The sequence below is a fragment of the Medicago sativa genome, chromosome 6, assembly GCF_051527215.1.
Source record: "Medicago sativa cultivar Bolivia chromosome 6, Bolivia_mono, whole genome shotgun sequence".
NCBI lineage: Eukaryota > Viridiplantae > Streptophyta > Magnoliopsida > Fabales > Fabaceae > Medicago > Medicago sativa.
In genome coordinates this window covers 22709246-22733774 of record NC_140754.1, presented here as the reverse complement: position 1 = coordinate 22733774, position 24529 = coordinate 22709246, and the positions used below count along the sequence as shown (strand labels likewise).

Sequence of the window (24529 nt, the reverse complement as noted above, 5' to 3'; positions counted from 1 at the left end):
GTTGGTGGGGTTTCAAACTGTTCATCATTCTCAACATTACAATCCTCTTTATTCTGCACCTCTTCCTCCTCCCCTTCAGGGATAGTATCCGATTGCACTTGAGTTGCATCAACATATGAACCTTGAGAGCTGGTATCTTCCTGATCTTCCTCTTCAATATTCTGATTCCAGTTTGCATTTAATTCCACCTCCAACTGCAGATCTTGAGACTTCAATAACTCAGCAGGTGATGTAATTTTGCTACTGCTTTTTTCTAACTCTTGAGTTGTTCCTTTACCTTCATCGTTTCCTTCTTTTCCTGCCATTTCCTCAACATTGAGAGTTTCTTTTTCAACATCAATCACCTCTTTACCTTTACCCTGTTCAGCCCTGTCATCTTTTTTCTGAACAAATGATTTGTTTGGTGCTCTATTTTGTTGTTTCTTAGTTGCGTTGTCTTGCTTTGCTTCCTCATCAGGGCACCATCTCTTGCAAAAGTCTACATGGTGACCTATAACCTTACAGTAAGAACAATAAGCAGGGACATTTTCATATTCCAGCTCCACATAAAATGCAAAGCCTTTCCTTTCAACTAACAACCTGTGTCTCAAAGGCAAAGACAAGTCAATATCCACCAAGACCCTAGCATATTGACCAAAAGTCCTTTCAAACATAGGCTTGGCAGTAGAAGCATCAGTGCAGATTGGAGATCCCACCCCACTCACTATTGAAAATAATATATTTTTCCTCCAGTATTCTTGAGCTAATCCAAAGATTCTAACCCATACTTGAACAGATGAGTTATTTAGTAACTTATGGTTAAAATCTCTTGTCCATGGAAATAGTTTCAAATAACCAGGGTTTAGATTCCACGAAGCTATAGATCTAACCCTTCTAACATCTTCTAATGATGAAAAACTGAATTCAAAGAATCCCTTACCAAGTGTTGTGATCCCCCAGCGAGCAAGACCCTTCCAGATTTGCGAAAGTTTAGCTTTTAAGGCAGCCACCGTTAAAGGGGTAGAACCCTTTGGCCAAATGACTCTTCCGTGCAATTTGTGTTTGCAAGTTTCCATACCACAAGTGTATTCTTCTTTTGGGATCTGAATCGCGAGCTCATCACCTTTTACCACAGCTTGTGGTAGTTGCGACAAAGGGATCTCACAAAGGTTTGATACGGCTTGAGCGAAGGTTTTAGGTGTTTTTTGTGGGATGATTGTGGGTTTGGTTGGTGCAGAATCATAATCTAAACATTTCCATGGTATTAAAGGTTGTCATGGTGAAAGAAAACAGGATGGTGAAGACGGTTTAGGTTGGGTTAGGTTGACGAAGAACAGTGACCAAAATCTCCAGACTTTCTCACTCTAGAAAACATCTTAATAACTCCAGCATGAAATATCTAAACATTGCACATAACGATTAAAGTATTTGGATTTATACTTATACTAATTATTTGTAGTATAAAATGTACTCATTGTTAAACTTAGCATATGTAATATTTTTGCAAAAATACGCCGACGTACTGTATATTATTATTTGTTGACATAATGTATTTTATTAATCATAAAAACTAAAAAATTTGTATTTTTTTGTATAATAGTCAATGTCAGATGTATACACCTAGTCTGTGAATGCAAACGTTAAATTATTTACGGATGTGTATAAATATAGTTTGGGCTACAAAAACGTCGATTGTTATTTGATTTTATCCGAAGCGTCGTTGCCGTCTCCAATTGAGAGTATCCACTTGCCAAAATTAGCAATTTCTTCCTGCTCTGTAGGTACCGAAGATGCACCCAATCTCATATTAACAGTAAGCCTCCACACATTACAATAAGCCTATATCTTTGATGAATTAATTGATGCATCAACAATATCCTGCCTCGATCCTTTTTGGACAACATGCAATATCTGCCTGAAATCACCACCTAAAACTACTGTCATTCCACCAAAAGGTCTAAACTCGTTTAGGGGATCATTCTTGGACATGATATCACGCATTGATTGGTCAACTGCCTCATCCCAAATTATCAACTTTGCAGCACGCACCAGGTCTGCCCTAGGACTATCCTTATCCATCGTAAGCGATGATGCATCATTAATCTCAATAGGGACTGTCAGCGTCGAGTGCGCGGTTCTTCCACCTGGTAATAGAAGAGCATTTATACCGCTGGATGCAACATTCAATGCAATTAACCCCTTTGATCTAACAACAGCCGACAATGTTTTCCATATAAAGGTTTTTCCAGTACCACCGTAACCATATAAGAAAAAGAAACCACCGTCGTCTAAACCAATGAACTCCATGATCTTGTCATGCACATATCTTTGTTCATCAGTCAGCATCAGTAACATATCAGCGTGTGTCTTTTCCAGTTCATCTTTGTTGTAATTTAGCTCATCAACGATAAGCTTGTTTGTGAAAGTTGGCATGTATACTGCGTTTGGCCTGGGCATATATTTGAAGTCAGTAAGCGACCGTCCGTTTTCCTGAAGCAGCATTTCAATTTCAATCAAACACAGGTTCTTCAAGTCATCGTCACCGATACGCAGATCTGCATATAAAATGTAAAGTCAAGAAATTAATATTAACACCTTTGCATGCATCTGTGTGCACGTTGAAAAGAAAGAAAAAATATTAGCTTTATATCAGAATCCTTTATATTTAAACATATCAGCCCAAAAAATGTGGAAAATTCTGAATGGTATCGTAGAGTTAGTCTTAGTTTGTTCTTTACTCTATCCTAAAAAAAGTACCTCTTAACTACTTAAACTACTTTAATCAGCCTTTACTATATCCTAAAAAACACACCCCTCGAAAACAACCTTGTCATCAAGGTTGGAATGTGCTGAATTTCTTAATGTGTAATAGTCTTCAAATGATCACCCTTATCCCTATTTTTTATTAATGAAGTACTGTTTTTCTTCACATCTTCAACAATAACATGAGTAGTTTCTCAGAACCATTTGAAATAAATTATTTGTCTAAGAAACTTTTATAAAAATAATTGCCTCGTCCATGTCATTTGCACCCTGATGCTAAACTCGTCATCCCAGAATTCCAAGCAGTATTTGACTTGTGTTGCTTAAAAAAAACAACAAAGGAGTACGCAAAGAGAAGTGCAATGGAGACAACACTAACAAAGCATATCTCAGTGGAGACATGTTTTTACTTTGAAGTTTTATGTTACCTCTTAAAAGAAAAACATATCATTATGTTTAGAAAGATGCCTATTTTCACTTCTGTCTTTGTCATAAAAACTAAAAATGATAGTAAGAGAATATATGCAATGCAACGGACAAAAATGATATTAAAGTTACAACTCAATTCTTAATCATAAAAAGCTTCTTTCAGCTTAACTCAAACTAAAAAAATAAGCTTATTTATAAAGGATTTCCCAAGCCATTATTTTTTTAACGCAAAAATAAATAGATATAGGAACTGCTGCAAAATGATGTCATGAATGCTCACTAATCTAGATAATGTGAAAAATTAATCAATTAAAGAACATAAAATGTGAACAAATTAATCAAGATACAAATAGTGGAAAGCTGTATATGACAGTTTTGTGGCATTGATAGTAGGTCCTGCATTAACCTTATGTTGTTTGGATTATTTGTGGGTGTGTTGGTGTCAGTTTTGCGCTGCTATTACGTGATGTAGCCGCTGTCTGGGAGGCTTCTGTGTGTGCATAATTGCTGCTGCGCCCGATTGGCTTTTCTATTTTTTAGTTGCAGGTATTTTGGCCTGTTGTAGTGCAGCTTTGCTGCTGTGCAGCTGCGATTTTTTAGAGGATCTTTGTGGGCATTAGGTTGTGAGACAGGGGTACTCTCGTGTAGGCAGCACCACGGTTTATCGTGATACTTTGCTGGGTTTGGTCTTTGATTAAGGCAACCTAGTGTACACCTCGGCCTCATGATTTTTTGGGTGCAGGAATGTTGCCTTTGTTGGTTCTTGTTTTCATCCTCTGTTCATTTCCGCGAGTGTTTGGCGTTTCCTACACCTTCTCGATGAAGAATAATATTTTCCGTCTAAAAAAAAATTGTGAAAAGCTCTCTGGTGTGTCTACTTTGTTAGGTAGCCTTGAATTTATCTCTGTTTTACTTAAGCTATTGTTTTCTTACGTGCATACACTCGTATTTAAATTCTTTCTTTCTATTCTATATATTGTTGTATATGAAGGTGAGAAAAACACAAGAAGGGGGGTTGAATTGTGTTTTTGAAAAAATTCTTCGTTTCTCCTAAAAACTGAACACACTGATCAGAAGCTAAGTGAGACAGCTTCTGAAGTGATAATCAGAATCTAAATGCAGCGGAATAAAACAGAGAGAGAGAGAAGAAGAACGACACAAAGCAATTATACTGGTTCCTTCCACAATCCGGAAGTAGTCCAGTCCCCCTTGCACTTCCAAGGAGATTTCACTATGAGTAATATCTGATTACAAATGCTCAAGCACACAAGCAAGAGACTTCCAATGCTCAAGCACACAAGCAAGAGACTTCCTTTGCTCAAGAACACAATCAAGAGACTTCCTGCTCAAGCACAACTGCAAGAGACTTCCTAACTAAACAAAATTACACAGAAAATTGTTTAAGGTTGAACACTTGATATACAATCAGAGGTGCTCACAATACAAATCAGATACAGACTCAATGGACTTAAGAATTTCTAAGATATGACTTTGAGACACAAAAATTCTAAGTGAATGCAGAACAATTTCAGCAGAGGTTTGGTACTTGTGAAAATCTTGTGAGTCTTTCGTTCAGCGTTCTTGCATTACCAATTCTCTAAGTCTTCACTCCTTTATATAGAGGTGTGAGAGAGACGTTGTGAAATTGCCAGCACACCAAAGAGTCGTTGTTGAAGCTTGATCTTTCACCAATAATCTTTTGCCTGATTTGGCTGTTGTCCTATGAAGAACAAATTTGAAATCCATTCCTTATCCAAAGGAACATCTATGCAGGCGAAACCGTATTCTGGAGCTGTTTTCTTGTCCTGTAGTGCGGACACAAAACAGAGTAGTGGAGAACGTGGTTGTACAATTCGTACAAAGTACAATGTCAACGCTTTCGTCCAAATTGCAAACACACGCCTTCAAACACCTTTGAAATGACCGTTGCAAACTCCACTAATCCTTTGTTTGTGTTTTCGAATCCAATAGACAGCTTTTGCATTGATGATTCTTCAATTCTTGATTCTTTGCAAATCCAGTTGATATTCAGCTTCTGGTGAAATGGCTTCTGATGAGGCAGCTTCTGATGATGCAGCTTCTGATGATATGACTTCTGCAGCTTCTGATGACGCAGCTTCTGATGATGTGGCTTCTGGACCTCTTGTCTTCAGAAGCACTATTCTTCAGGAGCAGCTTACTTCAGGAGCGCTATTTCTTCAGGAGCGCTTTTTCTCTTCAGTAGCAAGATGCCTTCAGGAGCGTCCAAGCTTCAAATTTTTGTTGTTTCCATAGCTCTTTATTTGCTCATTCAGAACCAATGATGATGTAACTTTATAATTATGGTTCTGTACACTTGAACAAATATTAGCTAGTCCAATTTACAATTTTTTAATACCTTGTTATCATCAAAATCCTTTAAGGTTCATTGTTAAACACATTTTGTTCCAACAATCTCCCCCTTTTTGATGATGACAAACAAAAGTATTTAAAATTGATCAATTGTTGTTAATCTAATTAACAAGTTGACTTTGGGGTTCTGAGGTTTGTAAGCTCAGAATCTGAGGTTTGTAAGCTCAAACTCCCCCTGAGTCTGATAGTCTTTAAGATGAGGTTTGTAAGCTCCCCCTAAGTTCTATCCAGGTTAATTAAATTCATTTTTCGCACAATAATATTATCAGAGCTTAAAAACAAAATTGAATCATTGAAAGAATTAATTTATAGATAAGAAGAATGGTTCAATTAATTTTACTTGAATTTTGATACTCCTTCGTTCGTTCATAGCTTATACCAATAAGGTAAAAAAAATGATAGAAGGTTTTCAAAAATTTCAAATGCCATTAATGGGGCTCAGAGCCTTTAAATACTTGTCACATATACTCCCCCTTTTGTCATTATCAAAAAAAATTAAAATAAATTTAAGCATAAAAGACAAAAAGATATGAGAAAAACTCAAACAGGAGAGAGTATAAAAGAAAATGAACTAAATAAGTCAGAGCAAAATATATGAACATGCATATCAATTGTCAGAAGCAGCTAAACAGTCAGAATCAGTAAGCATTCAGAAGCAAGAGAAATAAGACAAGATGGTTTCAGAAGCAAGGACTAAGAAATTTTAAAACAGACAACAAACAAAGAAAAACACAAGGGTGTGCAACTAAGGGTTGGTTTGTTGTTGTTTCTTCATCTCTTCCATTTCTTCAATCTTCTTCTTCAACAGTTCTTCAAGTTGTTGTTGCCTCTGAAGAAGAGCTTGTTCCCTTTCTCTAGCTTCTTGCTGCTGCTGTGCCATCTGTTTCTTCAGAAGCTTACACAACCTGGCTTCTCTGGTCAAGTAATCCGTTTCAAAGAAGAAAGGCTGGTTTGCCAGGAGCAGTGTAGAACTTCTTACTCTAAGACTCTGATTCAGATTTTCCATTAGCCTTCTGACTGAAGCTTGCTTGACTCTGATGCATTTAACCCTTATGCTTTCAATTAGCTCAGTTGCCCGGTTCTGAAGAGATGCCCAGGAGTCATCATATGCACTTGTGAGATCAATTGTCCTTCGTTGATCCACAAGATTATGCAACTGACTCAGGATTGAGAGAAGCTCAGAATTAATATATCCAGATTCCAGGATGTTTGAGGGTGGTTGTTCAAGGATTTCAAGATCAGAATCACTGATTTCCAAATCTTGAACAGGGTTAGGAACTGGAATGGTAAAGTGTGTTTGTGTGTTTGAAGATGAAGGCTGGTTAGAATCAATGTGTGTGGTGGAGGTTGAGTCTTGAACATTGACTAGAGAGATGTCAACATCCATGGGAGTTGGTTCTGGAGAGTGTTCAGGTAAAGGTTGAAATTCAGTTTCAGTTGGTGGTTGTTGTGGTGAAGTTGTTGTTTGATTGTTGAGTTGGGGGTCAATGATGGCTATTGGTGATTGTGGGGGTGTTGTGGGTTTTTGTGGTTCAGGTGTTTGTTGATGGGGGTTTTCTGAAACAACATTTTCAGAAGCAGCTGCTTCTGGAGTTGTTTCAGAGGCCTTTTCTGTTGTAGACTCAACATTTTCTGGAGGAATCATGTTGAGAGGTTGAATGTTAAGAGGTTGAGGGTGAAGGCGAAAAAATAGTATCAAAGACTCTTTCTCTCTGCTCAGCCAGTTCAGCCAACTTCTCAATAATTATGTGACCAACTGGTTCATAAGTAGTTGACTGAGAGGGCTTATCGTTGGTTTTGGATGATGTTGATTGGCTTTTTACTGGTTTTCGAAACAGTTGAGCTAAGGGTATATCATCATCAGAATCATCAGAGTCTGATAATGATTTGGATGCGGAATCTGATGATATATTAATTACCTTCTCTGGTTCAGGATCAGAATCCTCTTGAGCAAACTCACTGGTCATCTGCAACATTTTCTTGGCTTCTGAGACTACAGACTCTTGTAGCTCAGCAGCAATTTCCAAGACTTTTTCAGCTGCTGCCTTCTTCTCTTGTAACTCCTTTAACTCCAAATCAGAAGCATCTTGAGCTGTAGAGGTGATATGAGGAAAATCCTTGGTCCTCCTCAAGGCTGGCTTCCTCTTCCTCTTTCGTATAGCAGGTTGATCAAGAGAAATGCCAACACCCATGATCAACCTGGAATCCATGTCTTCAATGGCTTCTTCAATAGAAGGTACTGATGAACTACCAATTTTGAGCTTGTCAGTAGCAACTTTTGCCTTTTTAGCAGGTTGTTCAACCTCTAGATATTGCTCTGCAGTTATCTTCCTTTTTGACTTTCTGCCTCTGGCTCGTGGCAGAGCACCACCATACATTTCCTCTGGAATATCTTCCAATCTGATTCTCTCATTGGTTGCCTCAAAATGTTCCTTGATATAGTACATCTGCACTTCAATGGGATCCTTCTTGCAGATGGGTGGAAAGTCCTTCATAAGATCAGACTTAACAAATGATTCACTTAAATCAGTTTGAAGTTTGGTGACTTCACTGATTAGCTTCATATTCAAGAGAGTATGAGCATTAATGAATTTTCCAGTTTTTGTGTCAAGTAGCTGATCTGTGAAGCCTTGAGATTGACTGAGACTGTCCAAGATACCTCCTTGATAGAATATTTCTGAGAGGAGTCTTCCATAAGGAACCAAGGGTTTATCCAGTAGCTGACTTTGTTTCAAACACTCTACCAAGTACTTGAACATGTATTTGGGCACATTCACCTTTTCCTTCTTGATGAAGTGCTGGAGAAGGACCTTCTGAGCTAGATTTGGTTTCACACAGTCACCACTTGGAAACAGGTTCTCATTCTGAATCTTCAGAAGCATCTTAGTTTCCATGCTCAATTCAGCATATTTCTTCTCCTTCTCAGAATTGTATATCACCAAGTTGGCTTGCTTTTTCCAAATGCGTTTTTCAGCAGCATCTGAAAGATCAATTCCAGAGTAGTATCCAGAGGCTGCAGCCTTGAGAACATACTCTATGTGCCATTGTGCAAGTCTTATTGGAATACCACAGATGCTGGACCTGATTTCATCTTCCACAAATGGCGCAAGACCCATTTCTTCTCTTGTTTTCCCTTCTAATTCAGGATACATTAGCACCATCTGACTTTCCTCAGCTAAGGATGCCGCTTTGTTGTAGAATTTTGCTCTTACCCAGAAGTGTCTAACCAGAGCTTCATATGTTGGTCCATTCAACATTTTGAAATAATCCATGAGTCCTTGCTCTTCATAGTAGCTTCTGATTGAACACCTATGAAAATTCAGAGAATCAAAGTCCACTGGATTCTCTATCTGAACCTGCAAATCCCATTCTTCCAATTTCATGCTTCTTCCTCTGTAGTCATATTCAGGGACCATTCGTGAAGTAGATACTGAATCTTCTCGTTGCGAGCTTGATGATGCCATTTGATGATTTACGAAGATTTGAAGAAGATGAAGATTTTAGGGTTCTAAGGTTGAGAGAATGCGCTTACTTCGCAAGAGGTTTGAGAGCAAATGTGTTTGTTGTGAGTGAGTAGTGTGTGAATTGTCAAAGTGTTAAAAGTAAAACGATTGCAATTCAAAAGAGACAAACAAACATAACATTAATGACAAAATTGGGGGCGCGTGAAAAGTACTTTCAAAGCTTTTAAATCATCATTGCCCTTTTAGTTATACACCAACACATATAGGCCACGTAAGAAGTTCACAGAGTAACTACCAAGTTAGTGGGCCAGAAGTTACTTTTTAAAAGGTAACTTCCAACGTTTCCACTAATTCAACTATTCAGAAGCAACAAATCCAGCTTCTGGACTTCAGATGCTGACGTCATCATCAGAAGCGAGTTTTCCTCAGAACCTCAATAAAGAGCTTCTGATGGACTACCGCTTCTGAACTAACTTCAGAACCTAAAATCCTATTCAGGAGCAAGCAAGCATTTAATCAGATACAAAGTGCATGTTCAAATTTTTCTTTATAAAATCAAATCTTTCAACAGTTAAAGGCTTAGTAAATATATCAGCCCATTGATTTTCAGTATCAATGAATTGTATATCTAAAATTCCTTTTTGAACATAATCTCTGATAAAATGGTGTTTGATTTCAATGTGCTTCGCTCTTGAATGCAAAATTGGATTTTTAGACAAACAAATAGCAGCAGTATTATCACAATAAATGGGAATACTGTTAGCAGTTATCTGATAATCTTCCAACTGATGTTTCATCCAAAGTAGTTGTGTACAACAACTTGCAGCTGAAATGTATTCTGCTTCTGCTGTAGACATAGCAATAGTTGTTTGTCTTTTGCTAGCCCAGGATATAAGATTATCACCCAGAAATTGACAATTGCCACTGGTTGACTTTCTTTCAATCCTATCACCAGCATAATCAGCATCACAGAATCCAATTAGCTTATAATCTAAGGATTTCCTATAAAGGAGTCCAAGATTGGTCGTTCCTTTCAAATACCTGAAGATTCTCTTGACAGCAGTCATATGAGATTCTCTAGGATCTGATTGGAATCTTGCACACAAGCATACACTGAATAAAATATTTGGCCTAGATGCAGTGAGGTATAACAAAGAACCAATCATACCTCTATACAGCTTCTGATCTACTTTAGTTCCTTCATCTTCTTTGCTCAGGTTGCACGTAGGATGCATTGGAGTGTTCATCACTTTACAATCTTCAAGTTTGAACTTCTTCAGAAGCTCCTTTGTGTACTTTGATTGATGAACATAGACTCCATCTTTGCATTGATTGATTTGAATGCCAAGGAAGAACTTCAGCTCTCCCATCATGCTCATTTCAAATTCATCCTGCATTAACTCAGAAAATTCCTTGCAAAGAGATGCATTAGTAGAACCAAATATTATATCATCAACATATATTTGCACAACAAGAATATCTTTCCCAAGGGTCCTTCTGAAGAGTGTAGTGTCAACCTGTCCTCTCTTAAAATCATTTTTGATTAAGAAATTACTTAGTCTATCATACCAAGCTCTGGGAGCTTGTTTCAAGCCATATAGTGATTTCTTCAATTTAAAAACATGGTCAGGATATTTAATATCCTCAAATCCAGGAGGTTGCTTAACATACACTTCTTCTTATATGACACCATTGAGAAATGCACTCTTGACATCCATCTGATATAATATTATGCCATGATTAACTGCATAGGAAAGAAGTAACCTGATTGCTTCCAATCTTGCAACTGGAGCAAACGTTTCAGTGTAATCAATGCCTTCTTGTTGACTATACCCTTGTGCAACAAGCCTGGCTTTGTTTCTTGTTACTTCACCTTGCTCGTTCAGCTTGTTTCTGAATACCCATTTTGTTCCAATAATGTTCTTGTGCTGAGGTTTGGGTACCAGATCCCACACATCATTTCTTTGAAATTGATTCAACTCTTCTTGCATAGCTAGGATCCATCCATCATCTGAAAGTGCTTCATCAACTGTTGTAGGTTCAATCATTGAGATTAGTCCAATCATTGACTCTTCTTGTCTGAAATGTGATCTTGTTCTTCTTGGACTATCTTTGTTTCCAATGATTAGCTCTTCAGGATGTGAAGACTTGTGTTTGAATGTGTTTCTGGGAGGATCTTCTTGATGTGAGTCATCTTGTGCTTCATCAGAAGCAGCTTCATCTTGTGCTTCTGATGTGGGTTCAGCTTCTGGACTATTTTCAGACTCAGCCATCTGATCAGGTTCTGGAGTAGTTTCAGGAACCTGTATCTCTGCAAAACTTTCACCTTGCTTTGAAGTTTTATCTTCAAGCTCTTTGTCATCAAATTTAACGTGCATAGATTCTTCAACACAGAGTGTTTCTGAATTATACACCCTGTATGCCTTTGACCTTTCAGAGTAACCTAAAAAGATTCCTCTTTGGGCCTTGGCATCAAATTTCTTTAGGTAGAGCTTGTTGTTCAGAATGTAACATGTACATCCAAATTGATGAAAGTAAGAGATATTGGGTTTTCTTCCTTTAAAGAGTTCATATGCTGTTTTCTCCAAAATAGGTCTAATATAGATCCTGTTTTGAACATAGCATGCTGTATTCACTGCTTCTGCCCAAACATGTTTTGGTAAATTGTTTTCATGAATCATGGTTCTGGCCATTTCTTGTAAAGTTCTATTCTTTCTCTCTACAACCCCATTTTGTTGTGGTGTTCTAGGAGAAGAGAATTCATGGAAAATTCCATGTTTTTCACAAAAAGCTTCAAATGGCTCATTTTCAAATTCTCCACCATGATCACTTCTGACTTTCAAAATTTTTGATTCTTTTTCAGATTGAATTTGAGTGCAGAAGCTACTGAATACATCACACACAACATCTTTACTCTTTATGAATTTCACCCAAGTCCATCTGCTGTAATCATCAACAATGACTAATCCATATCTGCTTCCATATAAGGATGCAGTACTTACTGGTCCAAATCAATATGGAGTAATTCTAAAGGTCTTGAGGTTGAAACAATATCTTTTGTTTTAAAAGATGATTTCACAATTTTCCCTCTCTGACATGCACCACAGAGTGCATCTGAATGATAGTCAATGTCTGGTAGCCCTTTCACAAGTTGTAACTTACTAAGCTTAGAGATTAACCTCCAGTTAGCATGTCCCAACCTTCTGTGCCACATCCATTTCTTATCATTCACTGATAGTAGGCAAATCACCTTCTGATCAGCCAGTTCAGAAAAATTGATTTTATAGACATTGTCAACTCTCTTTCCTTTGAACACAATGGATTTGTCTTCCTTGTTGATTACTGTACAGTTGGGTTTTTCAAAAAGCACATCATAACCATTATCACAAAATTGACTAATGCTCAAAAGGTTATGTTCAAGACCATCTACCAACCATACATTATTAATTGAGGTAGAGGAGTTACCAATAGTTCCTGTACCTATGATCTTGCCTGACTGGTTGCCTCCAAATTTCACATTTCCTCCCTCTTTCATTGTTAGGCTGAGGAACATGGACTTGTCTCCTGTCATGTGTCTTGAGCAACCACTGTCTAGGTACCATGATCTTTGCTTTGGCACTGCTCTTAGACATACCTGCATCATTGACATTTTTAGATTTAGGTACCCATTGTTCTATGGGTCCTGGAAGGTTAGTACTTAAGGCTTTACTCTTCACTTCTTGTACCTTGTGCTGTGAGTTGGGTTGCTTCTGATTAACCATCACCTTAGGTTTTGGTACTTCAGAAGCAGTAACTGTCTTCTTCTGAAACTTAGACTTCAGAACCCCAGATTTTGGTTTCACCAGACTCTGAGGAATAGGTTCTGATCTTTTCAGGATCCTAACCTTTGAAGTTTTGGAATCAGATTTGATCATAGCCTTTGACTTAGAGTTCTTTGGCTTTGAAGTAATCTTAGCCTTAGAACTAGAAGCTTCAGGTTCTGATTGAACAACAGTTTCCAACTCAGCCCCTTCTGGTACAAAGAATGTTTTCAGACCTTCCTTGATGCATTCACAACAAGACTTTAGATTGGTTTTCTCCAGTTTCACTTCTGGAAAGCCAATTCCTCTGCCATTGTTCTTGTAAATGCTATAAATCATAGAAGCTACTCTGCTTCTGTCAATGCCAGATATAATAAAATCTTCAAGAGCAATTTCATGGTTACTTAAAGGTTTTTCATTACACTTTTCTTGTAGCTTCTGACATAAGAACCTGAGCTGATCTTCATATGTTTTACACATGAAGTCAAAGCCCCTAAGTCCTTGTTCAGAAGCTTTCAGATCCAATAAAGTTGATTTTTGCTGTTGTACCAAATCAGCATATTTTTCTTTTAAATCCTTCAACTCATTGGTTCTTACTTCAAAATGTGTAAGAAGTTCTTTAAGTGACTCAACAAGTTCATCTCTGGGAATTTTGGAATATACCTCATTTTCATCTTCTGAGTCTGAATCTGACCCAGCTTCTGAAGTTGCTGTTGCTACCAACCCAACAGCTACCTTTGCATCTTCATCAGCTTCCTCTTTATCAGATCCAGATTCACTACCCAAATCATCCCAGGTTGCCATTAAACTCTGCTTAATCTGCTTCTTGAGTTTGCTTGGTTTGAATGTAGACCTCTTTGACTTGTCCTTTGACTTTTCTCTTTGAAGATCAGGGCATTCAGCAATGAAGTGTCCAGGCTTCTTACAGTTGAAGCATCCCTTCTGATCTTCTTTCCTTGAGCTTCTGGAGTTACCCCTTCTGGAGAGAAACTTTCTGTTCTTCTTGGCCAGATATTGAAGTCTGTTTGAGAGCATGGCCATTTCTGCAGCATCTGGTTCAGAATCTGAACTTGACTGTTCTTCCTCTTCAGATTCAACCACTTTGAGAGCTTTTGATGACTTGCCTTTGGATGGAAGAGCTATTGATTTACTCTTCTTAGTAGACTCATGTTCATTAAGACTTAACTCATGAACTTTGAGAGAACTAACAAGATCTTCGACACTTAAAGTGTTTAAATCTTTAGCTTCCTCAATGGCAGTCACCTTCGGTCTCCATCTGGCAGGTAAGCTTCTGAGAATCTTGCTTACATGATCAGAAGCAACATAGCTCTTCTTTAGAATCTGTAGACCAGAAACTAAGGTTTGAAACCTTGAGTACATCTCCTCAATAGTTTCATCATCCTTCATTTTGAATAACTCATACTGATGTACAAGCAGGAGAGCCTTTGCTTCTTTGACCTTCTTGCTCCCTTCATAATTTGAACAGAGAGAAGCAAACATAGCTTTAGCAGTGGATTTGTCACTCATCTTCATGTATTCTGCTTTGGGTATGGCAGTGACAAGAGCTCCTCTGATAATATGATGCTTCTTGTAAAGTTTCCTCAGTTCTGGAGTATGTTTCTTTCTATCCACAGCAGCTCCTTCTTCATCAAGGACTAAACCACCAACGCCGTCTTCCAGAATATCCCACAATTCTTCATCTAGGCTCATGATGTAACTGTAAAAATTGGTCTTCCACCAAGAGAACTCTTCAGCATCTCCATTGAACTTTGGAACTTTTCCAACACTGGTTTTCTTACTATCACTATAATCATGTGAGACATTTTTATAGCTAGTATCACCATCAGGAGAGGGAGTAGTCATGTTTTTCTCAGATCTTTGACTGTTGCACGGTTAAGTGATACACAACAGACCAAGGCTCTAGATACCAATTGAAGGTGAGAAAAACACAAGAAGGGGGGTTGAATTGTGTTTTTGAAAAAATTCTTCGTTTCTCCTAAAAACTGAACACACTAATCAGAAGCTAAGTGAGACAGCTTCTGAAGTGATAATCAGAATCTAAATGCAGCGGAATAAAACAGAGAGAGAGAGAAGAAGAACGACACAAAGCAATTATACTGGTTCCTTCCACAATCCGGAAGTAGTCCAGTCCCCCTTGCACTTCCAAGGAGATTTCACTATGAGTAATATCTGATTACAAATGCTCAAGCACACAAGCAAGAGACTTCCAATGCTCAAGCACACAAGCAAGAGACTTCCTTTGCTCAAGAACACAATCAAGAGACTTCCTGCTCAAGCACAACTGCAAGAGACTTCCTAACTAAACAAAATTACACAGAAAATTGTTTAAGGTTGAACACTTGATATACAATCAGAGGTGCTCACAATACAAATCAGATACAGACTCAATGGACTTAAGAATTTCTAAGATATGACTTTGAGACACAGAAATTCTAAGTGAATGCAGAACAATTTCAGCAGAGGTTTGGTACTTGTGAAAATCTTGTGAGTCTTTCGTTCAGCGTTCTTGCATTACCAATTCTCTAAGTCTTCACTCCTTTATATAGAGGTGTGAGAGAGACGTTGTGAAATTGCCAGCACACCAAAGAGTCGTTGTTGAAGCTTGATCTTTCACCAATAATCTTTTGCCTGATTTGGCTGTTGTCCTATGAAGAACAAATTTGAAATCCATTCCTTATCCAAAGGAACATCTATGCAGGCGAAACCGTATTCTGGAGCTGTTTTCTTGTCCTGTAGTGCGGACACAAAACAGAGTAGTGGAGAACGTGGTTGTACAATTCGTACAAAGTACAATGTCAACGCTTTCGTCCAAATTGCAAACACACGCCTTCAAACACCTTTGAAATGACCGTTGCAAACTCCACTAATCCTTTGTTTGTGTTTTCGAATCCAATAGACAGCTTTTGCATTGATGATTCTTCAATTCTTGATTCTTTGCAAATCCAGTTGATATTCAGCTTCTGGTGAAATGGCTTCTGATGAGGCAGCTTCTGATGATGCAGCTTCTGATGATATGACTTCTGCAGCTTCTGATGACGCAGCTTCTGATGATGTGGCTTCTGGACCTCTTGTCTTCAGAAGCACTATTCTTCAGGAGCAGCTTACTTCAGGAGCGCTATTTCTTCAGGAGCGCTTTTTCTCTTCAGTAGCAAGATGCCTTCAGGAGCGTCCAAGCTTCAAATTTTTGTTGTTTCCATAGCTCTTTATTTGCTCATTCAGAACCAATGATGATGTAACTTTATAATTATGGTTCTGTACACTTGAACAAATATTAGCTAGTCCAATTTACAATTTTTTAATACCTTGTTATCATCAAAATCCTTTAAGGTTCATTGTTAAACACATTTTGTTCCAACAGTATAAACCTGATCTCATGAAATAAAAAATATTTAATAGTGTATTTGTTTATTTTTTTTGAAAGAATATTGTATTTGTTTATTATCACTACATAAATAGATAAATATATTTATTGAGATAGGCATACAATACTTTAAGCACGACTATGTTAACCATTTTTCTAAACTCTGCCTTTTTAGCCAGAGAAAAAAAATGCAAAAATTAGATCGTAAACAAAACAAAAATGGTGCATAGATTTCGTAATAAGTACAATAAACATTACCCTGAATTTTCAGACGCTTCCTACGTTCGAATTAGATACCATCGGACAGTAACTACCATGTCGCATCCAATACTATATCAGGGCTCGTCATTGTGTTAGTGGTTAAGAGATGCACAAACAACCAACGCAATTGATGGCCCGAACCTAACTCACCATTTTCTGTGATACCATCTATAAACTCTTTGTCGTCATCAAGTTATGTGAATGATGGTAATGAGAATGAACCATGAATACCGTCTGTTTTTTTTTTATTTACAAAGCTCTAGATTATTTTTTTTTGAGGAATGCTAGGGTCACACCCTTTAACACACTCCTCCAACACACTCCAATTATAATTTGCCACATCATCTACTTGTTTTATTATGTTACCTTTTAACCGGTTGTACAGGTTGAGAAAATACATTTTCTTCTGGAAATTTATCTGCACTGTTCACACACACAAAAACTGCAATGCTCATCGCTGTCCCAATTTCCCATCTTTTCTTCCAATTTTTCTGACGCACTCATGTCTCCTCTGTTTCTGCCAAGCTCTTTTGGTCGATTTCTTAAGCATTGTTGATGTCGTCGTTGATTTCAAAGAACCCATTTACAATCCTTAACAAATTGAAAGAAAATATTCAAACTTTACCCAAACCCATTTGCAAACAAGAGCACCCAGATCAGAATTCTTCAATTTAATTGGAACCTTTTAATGAGGTTTAATTTTTCACATTTTTATTCATCTCTAACCTTCAACTAGAACAAGAGAAAAGATGTGAAGAAAGATTGTCGAAACTGAACTCGAAAAGTGGGGTAGTGAATTTTTCCAAAATGATTGGCTTGGATGTAATTTTTTTACGGGTCCTTGATGAATCCTTGAACTTGGAAGAGATGATGGTGGTAAGTTGAAGTGAACGGGAAGCTGAAAAGCTATTATTTTTTTAAGTTAAAATTAACAAATAACAAATTGGTGAAACCGGTAGCAAGTTATTAGTGGATGACGTGTTGAATTATAATTGGTGTGTGTTATAGGAGTGTGTTAGAGAGTGTGATATTAGCATTTCTCTTTTTTTTTTTGAAAGACAAAGCTCTAGATTTATTGCCAACAACCAAAGCTTGCTACCATATAAAGAATTACATAAATACATTTCGCTTATTGGTAAAATCCCTTTTTTTATGTTATAATTTTGACCTAGTGGCTAAGCGTTCATTCTAAATTAAAAAAACAAACACTTTCTTGAAAGATCAACATTCTTCATGAAATAATACTACTATTATACTTTTGACACCAGAAAAAGAAAACCATATAAAAACGATTTTTTTTTTCAATTACCTCGGCACAATCCTTAAGGCCTTCCATAGTGGTCATCGAGGTCAAATTGAGAAAGTCTTCCTCAACGGTGCCCGGTGCCGGAGAATCATCATTCTCAACCATCCTACAAACATGCATAACAAACCTAATTGGACTCATAAGCTAACACCAAGTATTAACCATAAAAGGTATTAACAGGTTAAAAATCAGTTCAACGAATCAAAGGTGTGATTTTTTTTATACTCTGTGATAGGTTAGAATTTTTTTTTTTTGTTTTTTGAGGGAAGATTAGAAATCTGAATCTATATTTTTAACAGGTTAAAAATCAGCTTGTGCAATTTTTCCATAATAAGAATTTTATGTTCATGAGTTTAAACATACACCCTTCATTTTCACAATCTCATTTTGGAAATCCACTATCACCATAATGAATATGAATCATGTACACAACATGTTACCTCTTCTTTAAAAGAATAGCAGCATTGAAAGTTGGATTGAATAACACCTTTGTTGCATAAATGGTATTTTGTATCGTCGCCTGACCTGGATACATAAATTGAGAAAAAACAACTTGTCAAATGTTTATAAAGTCAGTAACAAAGAAATGGTTACATGATCATAAAATAAATATACCTTGAAAGATCTTGATCTTGGTCAAGAGGACAACAACAACAACATTATCGGTTTCACCAGATGCAAGAAAGGCATTCAACTCATCAACATAAGAACCAAACAGGGTGTCCTTGAAACGTAACCTAATACAACAATTTTTAAAAAACAAAAATACAATGTTATTTACACAAATATATGTGAAAAAAACTTTTTAAACATATTTTAAATACTGAACTATATAAGGATGGTGTACCCATCATAATCCAACTCAATAGGAATCATCTTCGATTGAGATCCATTGCGGCTATAAGACTTCTCAACACCAATAGCTTTCAGCATACCTATAACATCTGAAAATTCATTGATATTCCAAAATAATGTACGTAAACACAAAAACACATTATATCTTTTATATATTGCATATCTTGACTCGAGGAGATATTATAATTTTTCAATGATTCCAATAAATAATAATAATACAAAAAACACACGCTTTGAGTACGTTATTTGATTTGTCAACAAAAAAAAAAAGTACGTTATTTGACAAATTCTATCTGCAACACATGAAATTTGCCTTATTTGATAATGATATTTTCGGATGTTTACAAAAAACTGATTAAATGATATTAAATTGATTCCTACCTTTTTTTTGGTCAATAAATTGATTCCTCTATGTTGGCAATAATATATACATTAGTTTACTTAGAAAACATCTTATATTGATTCCTTTCAATAGTATATGTCTTACAATTGCATCCAATTTAAAAAAAATTAAAATGGACAAAGAATATGACTTAAAAAGGCATGAATTAGAAAACATCTTATATTGATTCTTTTCAATAGTATATGACTTAAAAAGGAATTTTTTTTAAGCAAATGGGGTGCAGATGATGACAACTGCAACACCCTAGATATATAGATAAAAGCGAAGAACAAAAAGAGATTGGGGACATGAACCAAAACCCTCTACAACAAAAAAGCTAAAAACCCATAAAAGAGAAGAAAATAAAAAAACAACGAAACCAAAAGGAAAACAAAAGATAGCAAGTAAAGGAAACAAACTCAAAGAAAGTCTTCGAGTCAATCAGGTAACTTACCCCTAGAGCGGGTATTGTGAACATGAAAACCTTTCTTCAAATCCTTTTTTGTGGCCTTCGAAACCACTTCAGTGAAAGGCTCCTCCGTAGTAGCAGAACGATTCCTCAGATATCTGACAGCAACCGCTATCTCTTCCTCATCCGTATACACTCGAGGCCCCGCGTTTGTAACGCCATTTCCTTTCCAAACAAACTGACTTAAAACCTCCATGTCGTGAGCGACTTTGGGGTTTAAATTATCATCAACAACAATATCATTAGATTTTGTCGTTGCATCACTCCATAAACCAACCAAACACATATCAGATAATGTTCTCTTTGTTGTTCACTATTAGCTGAAATGGAAGAGCTGGATCCAAAGAATGATTCCTTTCAATAAAGGAATATCAACCGAGATTTAAAAAAAATGATTTCTTTCAATAAAAGATCAGATTTGCTTTAATTGATAATTCTATTTTTGGCCAGCTTACCAATCAAGTAATCCGTATCATATTGAGATTGAAAGATTTCGCGAGGATCACCGATCACATAGATGCCAGCAGGAACAAACTTATCATCACATTGTTTTATTTTGGTACCATACTGAAAGTTAATCTTATAAGGGTGTCTCGCCGTCCTATACCATCCCACATTAGAGGCAACACTAAAATTCCCAATGGAGAAGACACAGTCCTCGCTCAACTATTTCTCATACTTGTATAACAACCTTATCAAGACAATACATTTGATGTACAATAAGTGGAAGGATCATTTCATTACCCATCACGTGTAAAATAATATATTCTTTCCCTTTTTTTAATTACCTTCTTTATTTTCACTTTTATATGATAGAAAAGAATGTTATAATTTAAAAGTGACATTAATAATTTTGAAATAACATACTATTCTTTTCAGTTTTAACTTTTCCGTAAACAAATCAGATATTTTGATGAAACTTTAAAATATCACTTTATGATTTTCTTACAAAATTTTCTTGAATGATTATAAACATTTAAAATGAAATCAAAATTCCTTAATAACACGATTCTTTTACCTTTTTCAACAAATAATATCAATTTGGATTGAAAATAGAACATCAAATTTGAAATTCGAATTAAAAAATTTAATATTTAAATAAAAAATATCCATTTTTAACTGTGGAGTTTTTAAATTCAATATGTTTTTTTGTGAGTTAATGGTAGTAATTAACATTAAGATGCTAATTAATAAAAATTTAATGGCATTTGTACTTTGAGACTGAAGATTTATTTTTGGTCAACTGTGAGATGCTAATTAAGGGTGTCTCGTTATCTTATATGATAACATATTAGAGGCAACACTAAAATTCTCAATGGAGAATACATGATCCTCACTCAACTCCTTCTCATACTTGTATATGAGAGTACGTCTAACATACATATTAATTCGCTCGCCCCATCAAATAAAATAAAAAAAGCAATTTTAATTTAGATAATAAAAACATTTGCTTTAAAATACAAAATGTGTTTGTCCGTCCAATCCAACAAAAATTGAGAAATACAAATTAACTTGAAATGATGCTCAGAAATGTTACTTTTCATGGTTCTATATAAAAGAATATTTGTTCATGGTGGATTGATGTGAAAGTACTGTATGATATTGCTGGGAGGCTATGATTATAAGATTAGTAATTTTTTTTTCTTTTTTGACGGCTTATAAAATAGTTTTAAAAATATCTTTAAAATAATATATTTCTGAACAAAAAGTATGTTTCTTGAAAAAAAACAAAAGTTTATGTCTTGTAGAATTTTTCGTTAAATAAATTTCTTAAATGTTTAAAAATGACAATTCAAATCTTCATCATTTTGGTATAGATTTTATAAGAAATGATTGCAAAATCCAAACCAAATAAAATTTCTTATTAAAAGATCACGATTTGGTTCCTTGGGAAAAAAAAACATGATTTGTTAGCTTATTTAGGATCAATAAATTTATTTATTCTTCTTTACGATTGCCTCCCAAATACAAAAAAAAAAAAGGAAATATCGGACAGAATTTACACTTGTTATAATTATAAACGGGAAAAAAATGTAAATAAATCAACATGATTCAACCATTGATACGATACTCCAAGTTTCTTGATGCAAATGGGAGATATCTGAAACGAATTCAACTATTATCATTTTTATTGATCAAAAAAATAAATGATCTAATATAAATGCGGATAAAAAATATAAAAACAAAAACCAGACGGAAAAAAATGATGTAATAGAAAAGGGGATATAAAAATAAAAAAAAAATATTCGAGTCAAACAAACCTTATTGTCTATTAGAACCATTTCCAAGGAGTAAGAAAGTTTGTCCTTGTTCATATCCCTCACAAACCAAAGGTGAACGACTCAAACCCTGATATTCTAGCTTTCTTTGGAAGGAGAAATATCAGAAATCAAGTCGATCTTTGGGGCCATTTTGATTTAATAGAGAGATACGAAGATGACGCAAAGAAAAAGAAATGAAAAAGAAAGACAACTGCAAAATTGGAGTTGTGGTGTGAAGAAAGTGTTGGCCAATAGGCCTAATTTATAGTAGACTTTAGAGGACAGTTTTGTAAAACAACCACATTTAACTTGGCCAATCATATTTGAGCTAATTTCTTAGCTATTAAACAAATTATATTAATTTTTTTTTGTCAAACAATATCAATAGGTCTAACCGGAACTGAAAAAAATAATATCAATAGGTCTAATGTTTTTTTTTCCGATTGTAATACAATTTGGCATTTATATCAATGAGATCATACTGTATTTAATTGGTTTAATGCTATTTGAAAACAAATATCTTTGACCGAATGATTTAAAACCTCTTGCAATACTTTTTTTTCTCTTTGCCTTTACATGTCTTCTTTCTTTTTTTGAAGAACATACATTTTTCTTCATTTGGTTAAGGAAATAAAAATCTTGCAATACCTCTTTCTCTAAAAAAAAAAAAAAAAAATCTTGCAATACGTTTTTTTGGCTTTACAATATGTTCGTTTCCATTTTTTTTATAAAAGAACATACAATTTTATTTTTTCATTTGGTTAAGTAAAGCAATTCCTTTTGTGTATAATTGTTTTAATGACGGTCCGAATAAAATATTTTTGACATGATTTTAACCAAAAAATTATTTATAAACTGAATTAAACCCTTTTTTAAACAATTTTTATTTGACAATATTTAAAATATTAAAATATGAATTAAGATATCGATTTCCATCCATATTTGTTTGGCATTCAATAAAATATAAAATATTATATTTCAAAAAAATAAATATATAAAATATTAAAATTGTCACATTATTATTATTATTATTATTATTATTATTATTATTATTATTATTATTATTATTATTATTATTATTATTATTATTATTATTATTATTATAATCAAATAAAATCTCATTTCATTAATCGACAAACTCTTTTTTTTTGTGACAAATATAATTTGAAAACATTTAAAATACTTAAAATATGAATTAAGATACTAAGTTAATCTATAAAATATTTTGTGTTGAGTTCATTTGAGGCACAACTTGTGCTTAAATGGTTCTCATCTTTTTTCAATAATTTTCTTCTGACTTCTTAAAAGAAAATAGTGTGTGTGTATAGAAATAAAATCTTTTAGTTTAGACATGTTAGAAAAAAATATGAAAGCATTTTTTTGTCAAAAAAAAAAAGAAATCATTTTTTTAGTTAAGACATGTTGAATGTGAATTTGTTTATTCCTTTTAATTTAAGATCCATTTTAATAGGACTCTTTCTAGTCTCACCCCATATAATTTTAGTTACACCCAAATTTATTTAAAATTTTACAATAATACCAAAATTGTCCTCTTCATGTAAATTTCTAAAAACCCTTATTTCATTATCATTCTAAACCCTCACCCCTTTTTCACCCACAAACCACCATGGATATGCAATCAATACCTACTAAAATCGCCAATTAAATCAACATCTCATCCATTGATACGTACTCGATTCATACAAGTAAGTGAATTTCATAATTTTCTTCGAGTTTCTATTTATCGTTTGCTCTATGATTTATTTGATGTTGTTAATTTTACCATGAATGTTTATCGTTATTGTTAATTTCACGTTTGTCTGTCGATTTGTTTGATTTAATTTTACGTAGAAGGGTAACGTAATTTACGTTTACATAGGTCTCACATGAATTTAGTTTACGTACATATTCTAAAGAGGAATAACATACACGTAAACTCAGTTTACATGAACTTAAGTAAAATCAGTTTACATGAACTTAAGTAAACTCAGTTTACATAAACTGTGTAAACTACGTTAGTTTACTTAACTTATGTAAACTCAGTTTACATAGTGTATGTAAATTCAACTTACATAAACTGTGTAAACTCTTATTGTAAACTCAGTTTACATAAACTACGTAAACTTAGTTTACATAAACTGTGTAAACTCAGTTTTCGTAGTATATGTAAACTCAGTTTAGATAAACTACGTAAATTGAGTTTACATAAACTACGTAAACTCAGCTTACTTAAACTGTGTAAAATCAGTTTACATTAGTTTACTTAACTTATGTAAACTCAGTTTATGTAAACTCAGATTACATAAACTACGTAAACTTAGTTTACATAAACTGTGTAAACTCAGTTTACATAAAATAATTTATTTTAATTAAAGGGTATATTAGTAATTTTGGGGTGTAACTTGGATTATTTGGGGTGTGGGTAGTATCTGTCTTTTAATAGACATGTTCTCCAACTATTTATTTTCTTCAATTTTATAAATAATTCAAAAATTAATTAAAACTCTAGACAAAAAAAAAACATATTTAAAACAATGGTAAATTACCCCTTAAAAAAAACAATGATATGTTACATGTGATGGTTTTTATTTCAAAGGGTGAACTATATGATGTCGCAAAGAAAAACGACCAAGATTGAGGTTTGAAAAGGAAAACCAAATTGCAACATCCACAAGTCTTGTATCAAATGACAAAAATCCAAATTGTTTGACTGAACACCAAGATTGAGGTTTGAATCCTTGTGTGAGTTTTCAATGACTATTGTTATTTCGTCTATCTAATAAAAAC

General features: G+C 34.8%; 1 protein-coding gene across 1 annotated transcript; it reads right to left on the bottom strand.

Moving 5' to 3' along the window:
- Nucleotides 1-1477: 1477 nt before the first annotated feature.
- Nucleotides 1478-18865, bottom strand: LOC146913776 (uncharacterized). The gene is made up of 5 exons (XM_085716981.1): nucleotides 18623-18865; nucleotides 18391-18512; nucleotides 18216-18300; nucleotides 17779-17881; nucleotides 1478-2534 (listed from the first exon to the last, which is right to left on the bottom strand). The coding sequence occupies exons 1-5, from the start codon at nucleotides 18706-18708 to the stop codon at nucleotides 2508-2510; spliced, it is 423 nt and encodes a 140-aa protein (XP_085573107.1). The 5' UTR covers nucleotides 18709-18865; the 3' UTR covers nucleotides 1478-2507.
- Nucleotides 18866-24529: the final 5664 nt, after the last annotated feature.